The sequence below is a fragment of the Seriola dumerili genome, unplaced genomic scaffold, assembly GCF_002260705.1.
Source record: "Seriola dumerili isolate Sdu_G_001 unplaced genomic scaffold, Sdu_1.0 BDQW01000191.1, whole genome shotgun sequence".
Taxonomy (NCBI): Eukaryota; Metazoa; Chordata; class Actinopteri; order Carangiformes; family Carangidae; genus Seriola; species Seriola dumerili.
The window spans coordinates 5275940-5300223 of record NW_019174446.1 but is presented as its reverse complement, the minus strand read 5'-3'; the positions used below and the strand labels follow the sequence as shown (position 1 = coordinate 5300223).

The following is a 24284-nucleotide window of genomic DNA, read 5'->3' as shown; positions in this document are numbered from 1 at the left end:
GTGACTGAGAACATTTAGGGAGACTGGCATATGTTAATAAGACTGAGAGGAACAGGCTGTTCAACCAGCATTGGGGAGGAAGAATCTCACTCTAACCCATCCCTGGTCCTCAAAGGTCAACCATATTTTTATAATAGCAGCCCTATGGCCAACTCTAAATCTGTCCTCAGAATATGGAGGCCGACCAATGAGAAGGTGTGGGAGATAAAGTCTAGTACCTGCGCAAGGCATCGTTACGACACACTCTTTATAGGTGGGCTGGATAGAAAGATGGGACTTGTGATACGCTTTATGTTTTATAGGCTGGCTTTGAGTAAATTTCTGTCAAGTGAGGACGTGTGGAACAGTAGCATTTGTTAGCTTCAGTCTTTGTACATGTAAAAATACTTTATATATATGGCCAATGCCTATTTTTATAGGCCATTATTAATATCTTGCATTAAAGCGAGGCTATGGAACAGTGGTCAGAGTGGCCACAAAAGACAGTAATGGGAAAATGCTAAAGGCTAAATGCTAAACTACAACTGCAAATTTTTTGCTTTTAGCTTAAATACTAAGATATAGTAATTGTAGCAGAAGTTAGAAGATTCAGCAAAATGACACTGTAATGTCAATCATAAAGTTAGCTAAGATTAGCTAACATTAGTCACCATATTGGTCATACCAGGCCAAGTAAGACTGTAGCAGCAAAACCCCATATGACTGGACATGTAGGGTTTAACAGAGGAGGGGATTTTTGGGAGATAGAGAAGTTGTGATGAAAAATGGATCCTCCAGGTAGTTCAGGCAGGCACAGGAGTCATCTTATAGTCATGTGTTCTATACAACATCAAATCATGGATGTCCACGACCTATCTGTCTGAAGAAGCACATGCTCTGACTCCTTGCTGCTACACTGCCACCTGCTTTCAGAAGTTTAACTCCCTGCACCTCCCCAGTCTCCTACCGTATTAGTAATGAGTTGTTTGGGAATTATGAATATTTTTAATATGTGTTCATGTCCTTTAAATATTGACCTACACTCCTGTCATATCTCAACCTGTTCACCATTATTCACAACATGAGGTTAAATTGCATACTGGATTAATAATTCTTAAAATCTGTTCTTTTTGATACCAGATAACATAAACACACACATAAGAGGCAGTAAAGAGCTGCATAACTAAGTCAGCACAATTTGATTTCCTTGTATGAGTTATTATGATGCACTGGAGATACTTAGTGACAGTCACCAAAACTGTCTTGAATTACTGTCAGTGCATATGTTTTCATGTTTACACATCTGACCTCGTGTGTAACAAGCCAGTATAAAGAAGTGTACCAGAACTAAAAGACCGCAGTGTAAACCACATTGCTTACAATATGTTAATACGTATTATTACAGAAAAACTGTTGTTTGACCATTTAATCATCTACTTATTAATAAATATGTATTATTCATCATAATGTGTCATTCAAACTGCATCATGTGCATCACATCAGAGGCAGGTGACGGTTGGCTGGTTGATACCTGAGTTTAAGTATCAGCCCACTTATCCGTAAATCTCTCCAGCGCGCGTGTGTGTCTGTATGAGAATGTATGTTGGGTGCTGATGTCCGAGCTGAGGGGATCTCTGAAGGGTTGTCTGTGTTTGCGTGCGTCTGCTCCCTGGTGGTGATGAGACCCTGTCTCTGACACGATGCTGCTCTGTTAAGGTCAAGCCCTACAGAATGTCAGGGATGATGACACGCACTGAAAGGTTTCATCTAATCCCTTCATTTCCCCTCTTCCCCTCCGTCCCTCCAATCTGTCTCCCCCACCTCCATCTCTGGCCTGCTCACTCACAAGACAAGACAGACATATACCGGCCCTGTGTGTGTGTGTGTGTGTGTGTGTGTGTGTGTGTGTCAGTGTGAGTGTGTGTGTAAATAGTATCAAACCATCCCACTAGTAAGGCCAAATCAGAAATGCCTGAGGCCACTGTCTCTGTGTCTGCATGGTTGGCCTGGTCTTTGCAACCCGCTGTCAAACATCTTTGCTCCACTCTACAATGGCTGCACATTTACTGATACTTAGCGGATACTTAGATGCTTTAATGTAATGGGACTTACAGTGAATGCAACGGTAGAATAACCAGCAGTCATGAAGATATTGCAGTGATATTGCATGTATTATATAATGATGTGCAAGATATCTTTATTTACACCATTCTAAAGCTTTGAAATTACAAATATTTTAAGTCCTGATTTCAACTTTTATATTCATATAGTCGACATCATTTTATGTCAAAAATCTTTGTTGTGTTACATTTACATTTTTGCATGTGAGCTTGTTCAAATGACTGCAACAGGAGAATGAGCTCTGTGTGTAACTTAGAATGAGTTCTATATCACGCAAGCATTCGGCTACAGACCTGAGAACAGTTCAGGAATAAGAGCTTCACAGGAAGCCACAAAGACTCCTGTGTTTTCACTCATTCCCACATCTGATCCCTTCAGATCTGTTTGAATTAACAAAGTTTAATTCCTCTTTCCATTCACCTTCACAAAGAACGCCTCTCGACAGTCTTTGGTTGCATGTGAGAGCAAATCTAATTCTGTTATTTCTAAATAGCGTCAAATGAATTCAATTAAGCTGCCATGAAAAAGAATGTTATTTACACCTTATGAGATTACCTGGACTTAATTTCCTGGGGTTTTAAATAATTGACAAACAGCATGTGCGTACTTAACTAAGCCTCATATTATGCGCACAGTTGAACATGTCATCAGTTAATCTTAATGCTTTTTACTCCTACATTTTCTCTCATTTTCTCTTCTTTCCTTCGCTTGACTGCTCCATAGTTAACACTTATTAAATTAGCAGTCATCCAATGATCAAACAACAACCCTTTTCTGTCGAGCTGACTGAGTGACGGCAGAGGTCTCCTCAGCATCTGGTGAGATGCCTAGTTTGGTTCAGATAAGCACAGAAGCCTGGCTAATTATGATATTACAATTCCAGCAAAGCATTTTGTGAAAGCTGTACAGTTAGATTTGATATTAAGCCTGGTAAGCAAAGACACAATGCTGGATTCAAGATGCCTGGCTTCCCCTGCACCTTCTCAAACTGTCATTTATCCTCTCACCTCTGTGGATTGGGTCTGGAACAGCAGAGGAATGGCGGAGATGGAGAGAGCTGAGGGAAGGGGGGGAATGAAGGATTATATAAAGAAGAAGCAGCACTTGATGGTAACTGGTTGAGATTAGCGCCTTAGGGGTACAGCAGTGGCTGTGATTTTGATACTGCGCCCCCAGCTAAACGCTGAAGGCCGCCTTGCCTAGAGGAATCTGCCTTCACCCACAGGCAGTAAAAGATTGTTTTCTTACCAGCATCTCCTCCTCCTCCTCCTTCTCCTCCACCCCACAGACACCTGTCATCTCCAATGTCAAAACTCTGCACAGAAAGGAAAAGACAACGCAAAGAATAAACAAAGGAAACATGCTTTTTTAAAAGCACACTCTGCATACAGATCTGTGGGTGAGGCCCGGGCTTCACCTGCAGCAGCCTAAGCCAAATGTATTCAAAGTCATGACAAACAGGGCTCTGCTGGCTATGTAGGGTGATGTCTAACAATAAAATAACTCTATTATTAATTCTTGGTTATAAGTGGGGTTTATCAATTCAATTATCACCAGAAATAATGATTAATACTGAATTAAAACTGAGGTTTTTTCACACGTCAGAGTCAGTCTGAGTCTAAATTCTGTTTTTGATAAAACATAATCATTATTGGCAGCAAAGAGAAAGTAGAGCCATCTTATAAATAAGATGTTTTAAAAGAAGTATGAAAATTCTCAGCTCATGAGATAATTCTAAGGGGTAACTATAAAATAAATGATAATATAATAAAATAAAATCTGTGAATTTATAGCCAATGCAAGAATACAATGCATTGGCATTACACCATCTCATAATGGTGTAGTGATTGGCTAGTCTTCATCTTTGAAAACTTACGTTGGACCTCAGTGGTGTAATTGCTCCGTATTTCTCAATTTTCATGCATCTAAAATTCTTTCCAACAAAACTGCTGCTAAGGGAATGACATACAGCTGAGAATGTGTCATCATTTTGTTTAGTTTGTGTGATAAATTAAGGATAAACGTCCTAAGACATAATCAGTTTATGAAGAACACTGGGGATGACTCCAATTAGCCTCATGATCAGACTTAAAAAGAGATGTGCCGTGAGCTCAGAGGTCTTGAACCGGGCTTTTGTGAAATCAAAATAGTTTTTTGTGGGGATTTTTCTTAGAATTTTTTCCACCGTAAAAATGTTTAAAACTACAAGATCTAATTCATGCTATCTGAAGAAAAAGGATTTTTATCAAATCAAATGTGAACGACCTTTGCCGCCCTGAGTAAACACAGTTACCTGAGCCGTGAGACACTGGGGATCCTGGTGTGAAGTGGCCCTTGTCGTCCATGTAGTTAAGCAGAAGTATGAGATGATGTGACACTGGCAGCCCTGCCAGGCGGTGTTGTTGCAGCCAATGGGGGGCAGAGGACACAATGGAGAGTAATGGCTGCTACACGCCATCAGCCTCCCAGCGATGAAAAACACACCGCCACGTTTTCATCTGCCCTGTTTTTCTCTATTTTAATTCCTTCTGTTTGTTTGTTTGTTTGTCGACCTTGCCATGTCAGCTGACCTTCCTCCATCCAGGACCCTGAAGAGAGAGGGGAAGGGAGGAAAAAAAAAAAAAAACAACAATGTGCAGGACGCTGACATTTCTGTACAGAGAAGGAACAAACAGCACATACAAAATGCCCCCCACTCCCCTCAGACAAATTTACTCAAAAATATGTGTGTGTCTTGAACGTCCGAGCTGTCCGGCTCTCAGCCACCATTGCCAAGGAAGTGTCATGGTGTCGTGACAACTTCAGCGACTGTGGTGCGATGGGTGACCCTCGGCCGGCGGAGGGGGGCCAGTGAATCCCCCACCCACCCTGGATCCTGACAGATGTCATATACCTCCTCCATGGGCACCTTCTGTTTCCTGTTCACCTTTCTCCATCCTGCAGCGTTAGGGCTCCTGTCTCCACGTCGTCAAAGCACACACACATACACACACACACACACACACACACACGCACACAAGGGGAGAGAGATAGACAGAGAAGGAGAGATGTAAACTTGACCGATATGGGTTTTTAAACACCAATATTTTGGGATTGACAGTTTAGACTGTTGTTAAGTATATTGCATCAATTTAATTGCAATCTTCTGCTTGCACTGACTCTACCTATTTATTCTTTTTATTTATATACTGTCTGCTTAACATAAAAGGCAAATGTGCATCCACGCGCTCTCTGGCATTCATATATCGTCTTCTCAGAGGACGTTTCCTGTTATTTACCAAAAGGCTTTTCTCTGAGAACAGTTGGTATTTTAGTCTTAGCACACCCCACTCAAAACCTGTTTGCACAGATTTCCCCCATCATCCTTCAGACCATAGTTTGACAGAAACACTTCAACAAAATGAGATTCTGCCTCGTTACATTGTCTTATACTGTTACATCAAAAGTGTCACCAGCCCACTCCACGAATAACAAGTCTAACAAACCAAAAAGCCTTGTGATATTAGATTTCCATAAACCTTCTGCTGGCTGCCTTCTCGCAGGGATTGTGTATCATCCACTCAAAATGCTCTCCTAGATGGAAATGTGCAGACTAAATCTGATCATGGCGCTAGATAATGTTCACTTCTCACTCCTGAAACACAGACTTCGGTAGGAAACGGAGGGGATCCTGTGACTAACCCATCAATCACGCTGACGTTGCGCTCGAGTGATGGATATTCTAATTTCCCTTTTATATACAGGTGCACAGGATGGATGGATGACGATTAATGGACGGGCAAGGCTGTTTCCACAAAACAAAGAAAGACGCAGCGCTGCCTGCGGCGTCACTATGGAGGGCAGGGAGCCGCATTTCCCTGTGTTTTGCGGATGATACCTCACATTTGGGACTTGTTCCCCTGTAAACACGTGAAGACGAAATATACATCCCGAGGTGACAAAGGTGTTGCTAACACAACAATTGTCTTCCACTCTGCAGGGACCTACAACAGGTTCTGCAGTCACTTCTGTGACAGCCCTCGACACCCTCACCTCACCTCATTTTCACACAACCTGTTTCTCGCATTCTGTCATTGCTATCACCTCAGTAATTATTCCGTAACTTTCACCCACCCTCAGACTGCTTAGACCATAATTTATTTAAAAACATCATCCTCCTCAGGCCAACTCTTCTGACGCGGCGTGCTTAACTGTCAAACTCTTCAAAGTCGGAGTTGTGCCAAACATCCTTTTGATGAAATCTTCTGACATATCAGTGCTGCAGGCTTGTATCTCTGAAGATGTCTCTATCCTTTCTTTTCAAGCACAACTTTTTTCTCTTTATGTTAGACTTTTAAGCAAACACCTCTTTCATATTGGACCTTCCGTTTAACCCGTTTCTTACACCGTGCAGGAGCTTTTAAGGTTTAACTGCACTAAAGGGCCAAAGTCGCAGCTGACGTGAAGGTAAACAAACGAGGAATGAACGGGAAGTGACAAAAATGTGAGTTCTCAAAATGAAACTTTGAGTATTATTATTTCATATATAAATATTGTTTATAATATAATATATAAATGTTTTTAATAAGACACATTTTTAAAAATGTTTTTTTTGAGCGGAGAGGTCTAAGCTGCTATGTTTTTATTGCAAAAAGGCAAATTGTTTCGCATGAATGTCTGTACATGCACTGATTTACTGGAGCTACTTTGCACCGACTCCTCTCATTTTAGGCCTCTTTGTTGGATGTCAGTTATTTAACCGGTGATTTCCAGTTTTTCGCTTCACAGCTGACATTGGACATGTTCATTCATAAACCATCCAGCACTGGAGACTTTTCCTAAGACTTAACAATCCAGCCTGAGATCTCTCTTCCACCTCTGTCCTTCTCCCTCTCTCTCTCTCTATCTCACTTTATCTCTCGCTCTCCATCCCTCCCTCCCTGTCTGAAGCTGTCCTCCCAGCCATCTGTCATGTGATGTTTATGGGCCCTTTTGCTTTTGTGTCCTGATGACCACTGTCACAGAGAGCTACCCATTACCGATGCGGCCTGATGAACGATGTTACCCAGACGCATTGCTGACACCCCTGTGTCCTTGGCCGCAGAGACGATGTCTCGCTAGCCAGCTCAGGCCAGTAAAGAATGAGGACGAGGATGGAGGGGGGGGGGGGCCTGGGGGAGCTGGACTGAAGACCTGTCCGTCATCTCTCCGACAGGATGCTCATACCCCCCCCCCCACTAGCGACTTCCCTCTCCTTTTTATCAAGCCAATGGAAATATGGGGCTGGTCAGCATGGCGATGGCGATGATGTTGTCATTAATCCTGAGGTGGTGAATAGTGCCCTTGCCTTTCACCTGAATATATATCTACATCTGAACAGACACAGCGAGGGACCCTCGCTCCCCTCCAGGGGCCACAGAAGGTGCCCTAAAGGGTTAATGTAGGTAGAAAGAGATGATGAATGCTGTTGAGTGTGATTTTATCTGTCAAATAGAAATTTTAGAGCTTGTTTTGATCTTTTATTCAGAGCGTTTGCAGGTAGGACAGCAAGCCAGGATAAACTTTTATTACACTGTATTAGTGTTAGGTATGGTGGTAAATAAAAGCTGATAATATGATCTTTCAGGTCTGCTGTGAAATTGTGTTTAAATTGTTTGGGTTGCTCTTGAACTTGGCCGCCTGCAAATTATTGTGGGTCAAATATTGCCACCACAGTATGATCTAAATGCCTGGATGTGTAAGTATTAATGTGGTGATTTAAAGGTTAAAAGATATAGTTTAAATTCAGGCTACATTTGGCTCAAAAGTGACGGTTTCTTGCTGTCTGGGGTACATGTTACTGTTGTTGCAACAGAATTTCAATGTATTTCACATTTTAGTAGGACCTGTCTCAAATCGAAATAAACATGATACAAATGCTGTTGAAACAACTTTTAGCATGTAACCTAGAATAATGGTTTCCAATTCAGGGGCTGACGTCGCCCTGCCAAGTGTTTGTCAGAAAAATCTCAGGAGTCATAAGATGGAAAATAAGAAAAATAATATTTCTACTAAAGAAATTATTCTTATTTTGACAAAAAAAAACAAACAAAAAAACTTACTTACACTTGACAATTTTTTCCCAGAGCTTCTGATCATATCTCTGGGTTTTCTTCAGCAGATGCTTCTAAGTTCTCGCTCTAACTATTTTAATTTTTCTGAATTTTCTTGAGTCTTTTAATTGTAAGATACTAGATCATTTTCACCTTCAAAAGAAACACTTTGAAAAGGGAACATCACAGTTTGGTTGAACCGCTCAGACAAGTCAAGTCACAAGAAGACACTGCTTATTATTAAAGGACCACAGGTCACAAAGGTAGGAAACCGCTGACCTTGAAATCTAAAAACCTTCCAGTTTTCAGCCAAATTTTGCCCAGTTTTAACCTGAGCCCGTAGACTTTGTTGGACATGCATCACACAAAATCGTCAGTACAGTTACCACATTATAAAGGTCAACCATTTTGAATGCGTTTGGGACTGAGACTAGATGGATAATGTGGAACAAAACAGGTGATTCTAACAAAAGAAAACAACAGAAAAGATAATCCTCTCACAATAGTGTAACATAATGTGAACAATCTGCTGGACAAAATAAAAAATCTCATTTATTCAGTGAGGCCTTCTCTCCTTTTGTCTAACCCTCCCTCCCTCCTGCTCTCTCTCTCTCTCCCTCCTTCTCTGTCTCTCTATGAACATCTTTACTGGCCGGTGAAGCCGCTGATGAATTCTTAAGCAGATCAACTGATAATTGTATTTCATAACTGTCAGTTGTGCGAAGGCTGCCAGTGTGCCCAGGAGCTATTTGTGTCTCAGTTATGGTCCCTGCCACACACTTCCATCCGCCCGCCCCTCCCTGCCGAACTCTGTCCAAACCCCCAATCACCAGGGATGTGCTTACTGTCTCCGGCCCCGAATTACTCAATCAGGAGGACACATTTACAGATGACACTTTTATTACAATTAATCAGGGGAACTTGATTAAGAAAGTTATTCCACCCCTTCATTGAGACTTACACAAGTGGTGCTGCCGCATATTGTAATTTATGTCCCACTGAGCTCTTGCGCCGCTGATAGACAGAAAAACCGACAGATTGCCAGCCATACTGAGACAGATGTCGACGTTTGTGTGTGTGTGTGTGTGTGAGGGTGGGTATGTGCGTGCATACAACCCCCAAGCACATCTACGTATTGAGAAACACATGCACAGCCACAAACAAACACATTCCCCTATCATTCTGTCATGCACAACTCAAGTTTCGCAAAGAGTTTAATAAATGACTTTAATTGGCTGTAGAAATGTTCTCGCTAAAGGAGGCCTGAATATTCCATTTCCCTTTCTTCTTGTCTCTTTCTTTCACTCTCCCTCTCTTTAACACAAACGCACACAGACACACACACACACACACACACACACACACACACACACACACACACACACGACTGAATGAAGCCATCTCTTTACCTTTACTCACAGTTCCTGGGTCTGCTGTGGCTAATTAGTTGAGTGGGGTTTTAGGTTTGGTAATTAGGCGGAGGTAGGAGTGACGGGGGCTCGGGGAGTTGGGGAGTTGAGGGGGCCTGACTGACTAGCAGAGAAAGAAACTGGACTGTCTGGATTCTGGCAGCACCAAGCAGCCAGCCAGTGTCCCTCAGGCGCCTGGAGGTAGACTACCATCCCACACTATGAGGGGTGATGTCTTTGTTATGTGCCACATGTTCCAGCACGGGGAAACTGTGGAAAAAAAAAAAAGAGGGTTTAGTGAAAGAAAAAGAGAGAGACACCTTTGAGAATTTCACTACCCTGAATGTCAAGGTGCAACAGTGAAAACCAGCACTCTGCTGTTGTCTTGAATTGAAATTTGAAATGGATTGGAGAGCTACAAAAAAAAGTTGTGATTTTCTTAACCAGTCATGTAAAGGTGAAAAGAGGAGAAGAACATTTTTATTTTAAAGCGAGCACATGTAACATTTGCTGAACTGTGGCCACTGTGGCTGTAAGTGAGAATTATGGCATAATGGTAAATGGTAAATAAAACAGTAGGACAAATATATTAGAGTAGTAAAGTCTGCAAACTGACTAATCAATCTCTACACTAAATTAGACAGTAATACCTATCTTTAGCTTGCTAACGTTAGCTAACATTAGCCACCGTAAGCTACTGGTCATACCAGACCGAGGCTGTAGTAGCAAAAGTCCTGAGTGTGTTGGATTGAACAAAGTTGCGTTTTAATTCTTATTAGTTCAACTTTTCATTAAAGAACGCTTCATTTTTTTTTCTTCTTTGAAAAGTGTCTTTGAAAACCATCAATTTTGTGGTTTTTCTGAAAATGAAAACCAGCACATTCACCTTTTTCCTCATGAAGTGCCCTTTTCTATGCAGCTGTTTGGATAGCACTTGTTATAATCTATGCTCGGTATTTAAGTCATCCACATTTACATCAGGTTAAACAGGGTAAGCTTAGTTTACCCTCCATCACTTCCACATGCACATAACTACTTAAATCTAACTGGTGTTAATTATCCTCTCTCAGGAGCAGTACTACAGTAATTATTGACTAAAATTAGAGTGACACTTCCTAAAATTAAGAAATAATTCTCTAGTTTCACCATCACACAAAAGTCTGTGCATGCCTCTCTCGAAGACCTTCTCTAGCTTTAATGTCTTGTTTACGCTCCACAGTTCCAGGTTGCTTCAATACGTTGCCAGTTAGCTGCCTCCGTCTGCAACACAATCCAATTAAATAAAGAGTGTTGTCTCTCCAGGTTCCTGTGTTCTCTAATTGGGGCTGTGACTGCTCACTAATCAGTGGAAGTACAGGTAGGCCCTGGAGGACACCAAGACGAGGCCTCTCCTGTTAATTGAAGAGATGCTAAACCTGGCCTCCTCCTCGCCGTGCAACATGGATGCACACAGCACTCAAGCATGCTAAATTCATCTAAACATCAACGTGCATCACCACCTCTCTCACCCTCTTGTGTGGCTGGCATGTAAGAGCTTGCTTTTGCATCTCAACACCTGAGCAAACAGTTGTGTTACACAGGTTAATGCAATAATTTAAGGATCCCTGTTTGTTATGTCGGTAAGAACACAATGCATTTCTCATGGGTCACATCTCTGCAGTGCTGGAAAGTACATTTAGTGAAGTACTATACTTTAGTACTACTTTGAGGTACTTAATGCTACTTTATACTTCCGCCCCAGTGCATTTCAGAGGGAAATGTTATGCTTTCTACTGCACTACATTTATTTCACAGCTTGAGTTAAGATGAAGTTTTTACACAATGGATAATGCAACTAGCTTTTAAAGTACAACACAAGATTAAACCAGTGTTTTCCAACCTTTTAAACTTCTTACAAAAATCAGTGTGTAGTCAGGTCCACATTTCAATTTTATTTCAACAAATGTTCAAAGGATCCACTGTCTCACCAAAAATCAGCGATTAGAGAAAAAGTCCAAAAACTTAAAAATAGATCTGTGAATCAGAACTTTGTTTTTCCTTCCTTCCTCTCCCATTAATCATCTGATGACCCCTCAGATAAACTGTATATATGAAACCAGCTCCACCTCCAGCAGCTCCAACAGTAACATGCTGCTTACACACTGATGCTTCAGTATTAATCATCCAATGATGTCATATGTAAAAATGTATCAGTCGGAGGGGTGAAAGCACCAATTTTACTTTAATACTTTACTGCTAATACTTCGGTACCATTACTTAAGTAGGATTTTTCATGCAGGACTTTTACATGTAATGTAATATTTTTACATTGCTGTATTTGTACTTCTACTTAGTTAAAGATGCTAATACTTCTTCCACCATTGCATCTCTGCTTTAATTTTAGTTTTAAAACAAAGTTGCTTCAGTTCAAAATCAGCATCTACAACCATGAATATTTAACCTGCTTAGATATAAGATGTTAATAAAATTGATAAAATTAGCAACTGCATAATGTTGTACTTCTAAATTTAGTAAACAAAAGCAGGTTTGAAGTATTTGGAGGGAAAAAGTAACTCAAATACATGGACAGCTGGGAACAAAGTGAACAGCCTGAGATTTTTCTTTCAGCATTAATTGAAAAAATATGTTTAAATTTCCATATTTTGTGGCCAATAATCACAACTTCTACTTGGCAAAGACAAATTTCCACTTTATGCTAATTTAATGGACAATAAAGTTTTATCTTATCTTATCTTGGATGATTAACAAAGGAAATTGTGCTATTAAAAGATATTAAAACCCTGAAAAAAAAGAAAAGAAAAATGGCCACTGTCTATGTTGAAGACTTTGAGTGCTGCTCTGACTTCCTCCACTGTGGCTTATTCAAAATGGCCTTGGCCCGGTGTGTTTCTGATTTCCTGCACCGTCTGGTGAAGGTAGCAGCTTTGCATGCTGGGGTCACACCTGTAACGTATTTCACACTGGGTTATATTTTGAGTGGCCACCTGGATGAGGAAATAACATGTTCACAGTGCATGAAGACTACATCCCTCCCTGCCAGGTAGGAACAGGTGTTTATTTTAGACAACATACACTACATTAATACAACATGGACTGCTTCATATATCATGTCTATTCTTACTTTCTTTTAGGGAATGGGGTTACTATCTTGGGTCTTGGAAACTTTTCACCTATTTTTAACACTTATCCTCTAAATCCCATCTTCTGTCTTGACAATTATTATCTCTGTGTTAAATGTAGGAATCATCCGCCACGTGACTAAACTTCCTAAAGGTATGTTGCACTGCTTTGTTCCTTGTTTCCAGAACTAAATTAAACACAAGAAATGGAAATGAAAAAAAAATGTCAAAGGGCGTTCCACAACACATTCACTATGAGTGAGTTTTTTTTTTTTTTACTCACGGTGGGGAAAAGTAATGGCATTTTCTAGTCCAACTCCTGGTTAGCTGGACTAATTTTTTTTTTTTTTTTTTTTTTATTATGTGCAGCTTCGGGGCATGTGAATGAAAAGATTGATTGTGTGAATGCAGTTTCTGTCAGCCACAAACAGGCAATGAAATACCAAGCACACCTGGAGCAGCATTCACTTTTGACAGGCACATACCAGTGTAAGCCCCTATTAGAAAAACAATGAAGTCTATCATAAAACATTTATGGTAGATAAAGTGCCTGAGAGTGCTAAAAGCTGGCACATTATGGCAGCAGGTCTAAAATTATTTCAGACGTGGACTTCTACAAGAGGGTGGGCACACAAGATTAGGCAACGCTGTCAAGATATTCTCTACAGAAAATGATTGAGGCTACTGTTTCTGAGGTTTAATCGGAATATTTGTGCAATCAATGCATAGATATGTTACTTTACAGATTCTGTTTTACATCAAATTCACTCTTGCAAATTAAGAATGATCGAAGCCTCACGTATTATTCACGTTATTGCACATATTTTCCACAGTAAGATATAGCAGAAAATAAAGTAGCTAAATTCTATTTATTCACAGAAGCATCATGTAGCTTTACCTTTAATGTCATATCAATCATCTTACAAAAATAAAGATTATTATTTAAAGCCCTAATTCACATCTTGTCATTTTAAACATTACAATCATTTTCTACTTTCATTAGTGCATCAACAATCTGTGACATCACAGCTTACTATTACTAACAGCGGGTGGTGCCACCTCCACCACCACTTTGCCCAGGTTTTTCCCGGCATACATGTGGTCCACAGCCCGGAAGACTGACTCTAGGCCTACAAACCTCCCCCCCTGCGCCAAATCCCCACAATCCACCTCACACACTAGCTTCCCTTTGGCAAACATCTGCATCATGCTACCCAGGGCCTCCCTGTAGTCACTGAAGAAGTGGGGCAGGAAGAAACCTCGAATGCTGGCCGACTTCTGAAGCAGCTTGACCGGTAGTGTTCCTCCTCTGAAGGGTGGGATCCCTGATGCAGTCTGGTACCCAGAGATGAAGCCAATCACTATCAGCCGGCCCTTATTGGCCAAACTGTTCACTGCCAGCTCTAAAACGCTGCCTCCAACTGACTCATACACCACGTCTATGCCTTGTGGGTACTCTTTCCTAAGAGTCTTGGCCAGGTCTTCCGTGGTGTAGTTGATGGGCCTGTTGCAGCCGAGGGATTTAAGGAAGCCGGCTTTCTCGTTGGACGAACAGGTCCCGATCACGTGGCAACCGGCCTGTTTGGCAAACTGCACGGCGAACTGCCCAGTCCCTCCTGCTGCCGCCGTGACGAGGACCGTCTCACCTTTGGCCAGGTCGCCCAGACGTTTCAAGGCGATGTAGGCCGTGGCACCGCTGACCAGCAGGGTGAGGAACTCTGGCTTCACAGCGGGGACGGGCACACTTTCCTTGGCTGGCACCACCGTGTACTCTGCAAACGCACCGCTGCTGAAGTAGGCCACAGTGTCCCCGACGGTGTAACGGGAGCTGGCGCTAAGGCCGAGGCCGACGACCTCACCGATACCCTCGAAACCGGCATCGAAGGGGGGCTTCAGCGAGGGGTCGTAGCGGCCTGCAGAGTAATTAATATCGGAGGCGTTGATTCCCACAAAACTGGAAACAAACAGAAAAGAACAATAGTTTCAGATTAAAGGCAAGAAAATAAAACTGTTACATGATGAAGTTGTGAAGAGAATGTATACAAAACATTCACAATGGCATGCAAGAGCTTTTGTATGGTCATTAGTGTAAGCACATATTTCCTGAGTTCCTGTCTGAAGGTCAAGACTTCAGCTTCCTTCTCGAGACACGTCTGCACGGGGCATAAACACCCTGGTTTGTTTTGGCAATGATTCCCTTTTCTCTTGAGGAGAACAGTCCTGCTCTGACAGGGAAAGGCTTGTATCACAAAACACATTGCATGATGTCATGATTCATTGTCTTCAGAGACACCCACAACAAAAAGCCCTTTAAAAAAAAAAAAAAAAAAAAAAAAAAAATCTTAGATAGTTGCTTCTTGCCTCAACACGAAGACGGCTGTTTTCATCTTACTTTGGTAACATGTTGGAAACAAATATGTGAGAAAGGAATGTATAAATAAATCATTTACTGTCTTTTAGAGCAGCACGCATGCTGTGCCTCATTACTGTGCATGTCACACATGTACGCTGAGCTCGTAGATAATGCTTCTGTGGCTTATAGATGGGTCCCGATGATACAACAAAATACCTTGATTTGACTACTTTACATCTATGGAATCAGCTCCCTCACAGAGAAATACGATGTTATCATCAAAAGGTACAACTATTTCAGAGTACACAACTACAAATATTGAACTAGTCGAGTTTAAACAAATTCAAATAAGATATTTGTGGCAATAAAGTCATAATCAGTAAAAACCATTATCCTTTGAAAAACTTTTCAAACTGATAACACTCACCAAAATGTTCCTCCATATGAAGAACAGCAAACTTAAAAACCCCACACTTGTTACAGTGACTATGAATGTGCTATTGATATGTGTCTGATGACAAATGCTACACTTTGAAAAATACTAACTAAAATGTTACCGTCTCATGGCCTTTACTTTTTGATTTATAGAAGAAGTGACACTCAAATTTATACAAATGTATTGTTTTGTCTTATGATTGTCTCAATATAATAATGAAAAGAGAATATGGTATGATGTTGGACCAAGCACTGATGGTCCAGCTCGAAAAGCAAAAAAAAAGCAAATCATACAATCTGACGCCACCTCTGTCTTTCATGCGCAGGTCACTACATTAATGTGACTACATGTAAGCTGGAGTGAAAAGTGCACACATGGATCACATGTCCTGCTGGAGTCAACTCAGGAGTCCTGCTATTTAAGGATTTACTGCACATTAAAAACATCTGGCTCACCTCAAACAAAAAATATATAATAAAGAAAACAGTCTCCTTCCTTTCTTGTGAATTAATCCGTTTCTCCCGCTGCACTCATGATCTTTTTCAATTATCAATTTCTCACTCTGGGTTTTCTCATTTAACACTTTCATATTTATATTTCATGAAGATTGAAGAGTGCTTCTCAGTTTGCACCAACACAAATATTTATTTCCCCTGTTAGTTAAAGGATCTTCCCAGATCCCATGACTATGACGCCTCACTAAAACACACACAAACACACACCTACCTAACGGTCAAAGGTCTTAGTTCACAAGCAACTGATTACTATCTTACAAGGCAATAAGTCACTGATGTAGCCTTTTATGTTTTACATTCTCTTTGATGAAAAACTACAGTTTATTAGATAACACAATAAACCCTGAGGTGCATTTGTGTAAGGATGATTTAGCCTCACGTTTATTATTAGATCAGGCATCTATACAGTCAGTTATGCAGAAATAAATCCAAATTAGGAGAAGACGTCACCTCTGGGTGGGCTCAAGAATAGAAGCAGAAATCCAACTATTTAAAAAAAATTTTTTACACCTTCTCCACTTTAAAATATGAAATATTGAATTCAATGCTCTTGATGAATTTCTGTCATGGTCATTTAGACTGTGTGAAGCTACAAAAGGTGTGTGTGCTGACTTCAGGTGGGTTTACTCTAAGCGTGAATACACTGCTGGGCTCTGCTGCTGTGAATGAGAGAAATGATGCTGCAATTCCCGCGCCATGTAACACTGCATCTCCTTCTCCATCTCTTGATGCCAGTCTGAGCCCCCCCATGACTTTCTGTTTGCAGGTTCGTGACGTAATGAGAGAGACAGGAGGACAGAGGGAGCGAGGGAGAGAGAGAGAGAGAGAGAGAGAGAGAGGGAGAGGGAGAGGGAGAGAGAGAGAGAGATTCCGAGATGGATTGATAGACAAATGCAGAGAGGGCGGAACTTGGAATTACAGTACAACGCTTATTCCTCACGTATTTTGCCATCTTGTGATGATGATGATGATGATCGCAGGTGCTGGACATGGGTAAATCGAGGTAAGCGCAGCCCTTTTTACAACTTCTCAACAATATAGTGATAGATCGACATGAAATAATGATCCACAAATAGACTCGGAACACGCTCTGGGTCATCTATTGCTATTCCGACCGCGCACACATAACACAGGACTCTCTCTCTCTTTCTCTCTCTCTCTGACCACCTTTCAAAAACAACAACTTACCGATTCCTGACGAGCAAGTCCGCGTCTCCGGGTGTCGGAACCGCAACGGTTTGCATAGAAACGGCCTCTCTGAAATTAGGACTAAGCTTGGTTACGACCAGCTTTTTCATACTGCTCGGTATGGAGGATCCTTTAAAATCCATGAAGTGCGCTGAGTAGGACATGTCTATGATGAAGCGCCGCGCCACCGGATGAACTCCTGAAAGTGCGTCGGTGCCTCTGCGCCCCCCGCGGATTAGCGACACCGCTCTCCCGCCGTTCCGCACCAACAGAAGGCTGGACATGGCTCCGAAATGTGACAAAGTTCACGGACAACTTGACGTGCGGTAGTGGCAGTAGTAAGCACGACTGCCATTAGCCTGCGCTATAGGCTCTCCCTCTGCACATGCACATGCACAGCGTGCAGGCCAGGCCGGGCCGAGGAGAACCGGGCCAAACGCGCTTGTAAACAAAAATAAAAGCCTCGATTCTTTGTTGCGTGACTCTCGGACACTTACGCAAAAAACAAAAACAAAACAACAACACGCACGGAATCAAGTATTTGGGATTAAAACGTTGCACTGCTGCAGCCTTGTAAGTAGCACAGCAGCGCCCCAGACTTGTCGTCGGAGTCCCTCCCCTTCCCGGACACAACACTCACTTCCTAGTAAGGTGAAACAAATCAATCCTCATCTCCTAACACATCCTCAGCCCTTTTTTTTTCCTCCCACGAAAAACAACATCAACCCCCGCTGAACCTTTCAAGCGTTTACAAACACAAAATATAATCATGTAGCGTGTTGCGTAAATGCGCTCCCGTTTAATTCGCGTGTTTATTTGCAGAGCGCTGTAGCCGCGCGAGCTTCATGCTCGCATGTACACCTGTAACCACAGTGTGTGTGTGTGTGTGTGTGTGTGTGTGTGTGTGTGTGTAAGCGATCTGTGAAAGTGTGTTGTTTTGCGTCGCACTCCGTCTGCACGTTCCATGTAGCAGCGCTCTCCGCTGTTGTCATCGGACTGTCGTCTTTCTGGAAGCATCTGGCTTGTTGAAAATGTTCCACTATCACCACAACACACCGGACCGCTGAACCCTCGTCCCACCCCCAGTGGGAGTCAAAGCCCGAACTCGTGCTCTGCCAGTGCCTCGCTTTTGTGAGCTCAAGATGACATGCAAGTTGTGTGAAACCTCGTGAGTGATACTTGTTGTGGGTTTGCAAAACATGTTCGTCTAAGTTTGGTTTTAGTTCACGTCCCGATAAGTTCCGAAAAGAATCCTTCTCTTTGTCGGGAGGTTTGGGATTTTTTTTTTTATATAAAAGCAAAGGGAGAAGGAGAGAGAGAGAGAGAGGAAGAGAGAGGGGGGAAAAACAAGACAATTAAAAAGATTGACAGGTAGGCTCCTCTGTCAGGGGTGACGCTTGTGGAGAGGGGAGGAGTAAAAATGTAGCAGGAAAAGCCACTCGATGCGTCTGTCTATCAGTTGAGACTGTCTGAAACAGCTTCTGGATCCACCGCGTTTCCATTTTTTCTTTTTTGGGAGACCTCGGATCAGTCCCTGGAGTTTTTCCCCCCTCTTTGCTTTTTTAAAGAGACAAATATTTTAGTCCATGTCGATCTGATCTGTTGTTGGCGAAGCTTGGATGCGCCTGCGTCTTGTTTGTTTCCCCTCTCTCTCAAGTGATATCCTCTCCACCGCATCAACCACCCCTCCAAAAAAAAAAAAAAAACCCGACTCTGTCCAAGATGCGATGAGATGAGCGGTGGAAATCATTTCCACGAGTCTTAAAACGTAAGTAAGAGAGAACGCCTGCTCGTCCCATTTATGTTTTTTTTTTCAATGGGAGAGAAGGAGGGAAGGAGGGGAGGGAGGAAAAAGTCTCCGCCGGACTGGTGAGGCTGGATCCGGGCTGAGGTGGCGTGGTGGTGACGGGACTGACATTAACCCATCTAATGCCTGTCTATCTATTTTCTCCTCTCCCCTTTCTCTCTTTCAGGTCTCAGGCACAAGAGGAGGAAACACAAGGATACATTACTTATCAGAGCTGTGCGCTGCGATCACACGGGACTTATTTGTTTGGTTACTGCCAGAGTTTATTTATTTTTTAGTTTTGCTGTGCGTAAAAGGCGCAGCAAACTATCGTCCCCCTCCAAACAGCACTGGAGATTAGAGGGGTTTTTCCAGGGGGAGTGAACTGAAAACTTGGGTTTCAAGGTGCTTGCTTGCTGCTTCTGCTTAATTTTTTAATTTTTATTTTTTTTTTACCTTGCCACGAGAGAGATGAAGGAAGATGATCTTTGATGGACATGAAGGTGTCAGGAGCTGGCCGAATCCCTTCGTAATTTTTGAGCTTATTCTCTCTGAAGCCGATCCAGCTATTAAGCCCCAGAAAGAGCAGCCAGTTTGAGAAGAAGACTGACATTTTCAACCCGAGATCAACCCCCCCCCCTCCCTCCCTCCTCACCCCTGCCCCGAAAAACGGGATGATTTCTCAAAACTGATAGACTTGATTCGTTTGTAATTCCTGCATGAGAAGCACCGTGGAACGTGACGGTCACTATGCCGAGGAGAAAGCAGCAAGAGCCGCGGCGATCAGCAGGTATAACCCGCCCCTCCATTACGAACATTTCACATCCCAGTAGCTAACTAGTTTTTATTCACAAGTGCCACATGAAAAAATACATCCACTCCACACCACATTCTTTAGCTGTGCTGCATGCTGCCATTTCTTTTACTACTCTGCTTGAATTAAATTTGTTGTGTTATTAACACAGCGCGCCACTCACCTCCAGACCCACACTTTTCTGTTTAAAATGTGTCTAATCAAGCAAGTGACGCACAAATCTGTGCAATGCCACTTTTATTATAATTTCTTTTAAACCCTCCTTTGCCAGGAAAGTTCTCTTAAGAATGGTGAGATAAACTAAATGGCATGTTATGGGGGATAAAAGGGAGCTTTTGAGGTTCAAGAGTGAGTAATGATGAATAATTGACTGGGAAAGAAGGGGGAGAAAACTGGTGAGAGCCGGTTTTTTCCTTCTTTCTATTTTATTAGAGGATTGCCATCCTTGATTTGATGCGTGATTGATCGCCTGTCATGTGGCAGTCTTTGATCTATTCATCCCTGATAAACATCAATAAATCCCTCCATGAAGACAGGCATGCCTCTGGTAGGTTTAACCACTCAAACACACAACCCTCCTGTTGTCTCAGCGAGGCACTGAAAAGCAAATAAAGTTGTGCATCATGGTGGAGAATCATCTCGGTTTTATTTTCCGTGAACGTACTCAAAGCAGATGAAAGGAGTGTGTGTGTGTGTGTGTGTCTGTGTGTGTGTGTGTGTGTGTGTGTTGAGTAGATTACATTTAAAAAAAAAAAAAAACCCCTTTTTTTTTTTTTTTTTTAAATCAGGTGTTTGAGTCTCTTCCTGGCTTTTTCTCCTTGGTGATAAATGTTGAGGTTTTTTGGGTTTTTTTTTTTTTTTCTGCGCGTTCCCATCCAAATTCACCCCACATTCACTGTAAGAATCAGTCCAGTAAAGAAATCAATATCCACTGCTGGAGGGGAGTATAATATTTGCAATGTGACCAACTGATAAAACCAGGTGTTGGCAGAGGACCGACAAGGTTGACTTCTAGTGGTTTGGATTTGGACTCCCCCTTTTTCCTCTCGTCTCCCTGCAGCCTTTAAACAAATGTAAATGAGTGACAGGGGTTTCTACCTCTGTGCTAATGAGGCCGAGCCTTTGAAGTTAGGCATTAACAACTGGAGTGAACAAAAGACAGTTACAGAATTTTAAAGAGATTTTGAAATATGAGGTGCAAAGCGGGTCGAACAGGAGGGCCAGCCGACGAAGACTTTGAACTCAGCAGGTTTTATCATTTTAAGCAGGGAGCTGGTGATGATGGTGGTGGTGGTGGTGGTGGTGGTGGTGAGGAGGAGGAGGATGAGAAGGAGTGTAGGATGGGGAACATTCAACCGGTGCTCGCCGTTGACTTCTTTCTTTCTCGCTCGTCTTTCTAGCAAAGCAGCGTTCACATGATTTCTGGGCCCACAAGGATTTAGATTTAGATCTGGAGCCTCACTGTACTCTTGAGTGTGTGTTGTGTTGTATGGTATTGTGTGTGTGTGTGTGTGTGTGTGTGTGAGAGAGAGTTACGGCTAATGTTTTGGTGAAATGTCCCTCTGGAAGAGGTCAGCCACGGTGGGAGCAGAGTGACTCCTGTTAGGTTTCTGCATGTAGATGGAGGCATGAAAACATGACATATTGGTGACCCCTCCCTCCCCTCCCCTCTCTCATAACACACACACACACACACACGCACACACACACACACGCAAACACAATTGATCCATCACACTGTCCACTGAGTGCCATGCGCATCATGGGTTGTAATGGTCAATCACAGCTTGGCAGATGGGATGTTTTCCATTCTTCCATGAACATGAAGAGATAACGCCCTCCACTCTACATTCCCAATAGCAACAAATAACACACACACATGCACACACACACACACACACACACTGAGGGTAGCCTGATGCTCCACTGGGAGCTGGTACTGACCTGTGGCTTCCTCTCTGTGCTGCTGCTCTGAGAGGAAATTGCTCATGGTGGGACGGAGCATGGAAATCACAAGTCAGACAATTAAAACAGCAGCAGATCTGTCTGGACTGGCTCCCTTTCATTTCTCACCTTGTATCTCTTTTTGGAAGAATATTATTTGTTATGCTATGTTTTATTTTAGTCTTTTCAAAGCCAAATCCTGCATACAATTATCCCACTACACCAGAAATAGTGAAAGACCTAATTGTGGATTTCTTTGAGTTTAACAGTCAGTTGTGGAAATTTTACAGTTTATTTTCTTATCATTTATACTTTTTAGGAAGCTTTTTATGATGAGAGCAGGATTTTTGTATTGCTAAAATTGTATATGTTTATATTTTTTATTAAATTACTGAGTACATTTGAGTTTAAAAAAAAGTAAATATTACAGTTCCATGAAGATAAATCTGATTATTGCAGGTTTTTCTTAGTATTATTTTGAAGCTTTGTGTGTGTGTGTGTGTGTGTGTGTGTGTGTGTGTGTATGTGTGTGTGTGTGTGTTTAAGATCCACATAAAATGGCCAAGATGTGAGATATAATTTCCCATGTTTCCCACAAGATATAATTCACGTTTAGGAATCCAAACAGGAAAGACAGCAGAGAGAGAAACTTAAACAAAAAAAAAAAAAAAGAACCCTGCATCAGCAGGTGTGTGAATATACATGTGCAGTATGTGTTTCTTTGTGCACAGATGCATGCTCCTGTGTGTGTTATTACACTTGTAGCCTCAGCTCATCATAAAACGACTCCATTTAAAGGTGATGAGGACAGGAGGGAAGGTAGGAACCATTAACAGGCAGAGTGGAGTGACGCCGTCTTTCATCCGAGGAAGGCTTAGATAGTCTTACAGGAGGAAGACGAGGAAGAAGGGCAGATAAGATACTCTCTGTTATTTTTGTGGAGCACGATGGTTAATTATAAGAAAGACAGTGTGTGTGTGTGTGTGTGTGTGTGTGTGTGTGTGTGTGTGTGTGTGTGCGTCTAGAGAGGTGGGGGTAAGGTTGCTTCCCGTTGGCTTCATTAGAGAGAGCCCTAATTATCTGTGGAGCTGATGGATTTGTGACAGGCCCTAACGATTAATGCTGACAAATTCAGTAAGGTGTCAAGTCCGCAGCTGCCTTGATGTAATCAAGTTGATATTATACAGTCCCCATAGCCCCTAGTGCAGCACCAACTCAATTTGCCTGTGCAGGTGACAAATGGACTTTGCTACCTGACTAATCACGTCAGGAGACAATGCCAGTTAATGACCTCGGTAAGGCCCCCCCCCTACCACCACCACCACCACCACTCTTATAACCTTGTAATAAAGCAAGCCGGACCAGCTACAGCACAACGCAACCTTTCCCTCTGTTCTCTTTTTATTTTCTATCATCCCCTTCCTTTGTTTTCTCTCAGTGCTTTAATTTTTGAGTCAAAGTAGCCGTACAAGTTTCCCCCTCATGTTTTCAGCTGGAATGTGAGGGTGGAGATTTTTTTTTTTTTTGAACTGTTGCGAGAGATTTATTTATTTTTATATTAATGACACGGCTCAGGCCCGCTCTAACCGCTTGATGTATCAGCACTCCAAAGTAATCCCAGGAACCATTTTTAAAACCTCGACGTTCTGTTGAAGTTTTTACACTTTTGCATGTGTTACGGCCCTGCTCCTAAATCACCGCCACATCATAACATGGTCTCCGTGCACTTTGGCTGAACGTCCTCCCAACTCAGTGCTGTGTTAGCCGCCTCGCTGAAGGCCTCCAGTTTATTCCGAGCAGGAGAATCACAGTGCCCAGGGATTAATGATTTTGCATGCCCGGGGTAGCTAAGATTACACAGCGACCTTTGTGCTCTTACTTGGCGATACTGTTATGTGATATTCTCCCCCCCGAAATAATCAGCATGTTGAGATTTATGTGCCCCCCTACTCCTCTGTCTGCATCAGCGTCCTGGCGAGCACAGTAGTGTACAACCTCTAGGTGTGTGTGTGTTTTTTTTTTGTTTTGTTTTGTTTTTTGTCCAGGTTTAATGTTGCTGGATTTGAATAACACCCTCCTTCCTGAGAATTAGAGCTAGTCTAGTTTTGATGAAAAGTTGATTTTCAGCAAAGGAACTAGTGTCTTTGGCCTGAAAGTTGGAGCGGATTATAACTTCCGATGGCTTAAAGGCTCCACAGCTCCTGAGAAATGAGAAGTTTATGTTAGAATTTGATGAAAAAAGTGTGTGTATGTGTCTGTTTGTGTGCACGTGTGTGTGTGTGCGTAAGAGAAAGAGGGGGAGAGACACAGAGGTGAAGAAAGAGCGCGTGTGTGTGTGTGTGTGTGTGTGTGTGTGTGCTTGTAGCTTAGCGCTGACCGGTGTTAGTTTTCCTGGAATGAATAACTTGAACGAGTGTACCGGTAACCACGCCATGTTAGTCATCCTCTTTAGCAGGGCCTGCCTTCAGATCCCCTCTCCGTCCCCCCACAGGAGACTGTCATATCTGTTCCCTATTCCCAATCAAAAAGCAGGGATATCAGACAGAGCA

General features: G+C 42.3%; 2 protein-coding genes across 2 annotated transcripts in view; one reads left to right on the top strand and one right to left on the bottom strand.

The window, feature by feature from the left end:
• Positions 1–13261: 13261 nt before the first annotated feature.
• Positions 13262–18004, bottom strand: zadh2 (zinc binding alcohol dehydrogenase domain containing 2). The gene is made up of 2 exons (XM_022753327.1): positions 17192–18004; positions 13262–14653 (listed from the first exon to the last, which is right to left on the bottom strand). The coding sequence occupies exons 1-2, from the start codon at positions 17473–17475 to the stop codon at positions 13723–13725; spliced, it is 1215 nt and encodes a 404-aa protein (XP_022609048.1). The 5' UTR covers positions 17476–18004; the 3' UTR covers positions 13262–13722.
• A 1687-nt stretch (positions 18005–19691) lies between these two features.
• Positions 19692–24284, top strand: part of tshz1 (teashirt zinc finger homeobox 1) — a 36344-nt gene continuing 31751 nt past the window's right edge. The window contains exon 1 of the mRNA XM_022753326.1: positions 19692–19767. Coding sequence (XP_022609047.1) covers positions 19728–19767 — 40 coding nt within the window. The 5' untranslated portion in view covers positions 19692–19727. The remainder of the gene's footprint in view (positions 19768–24284) is intronic.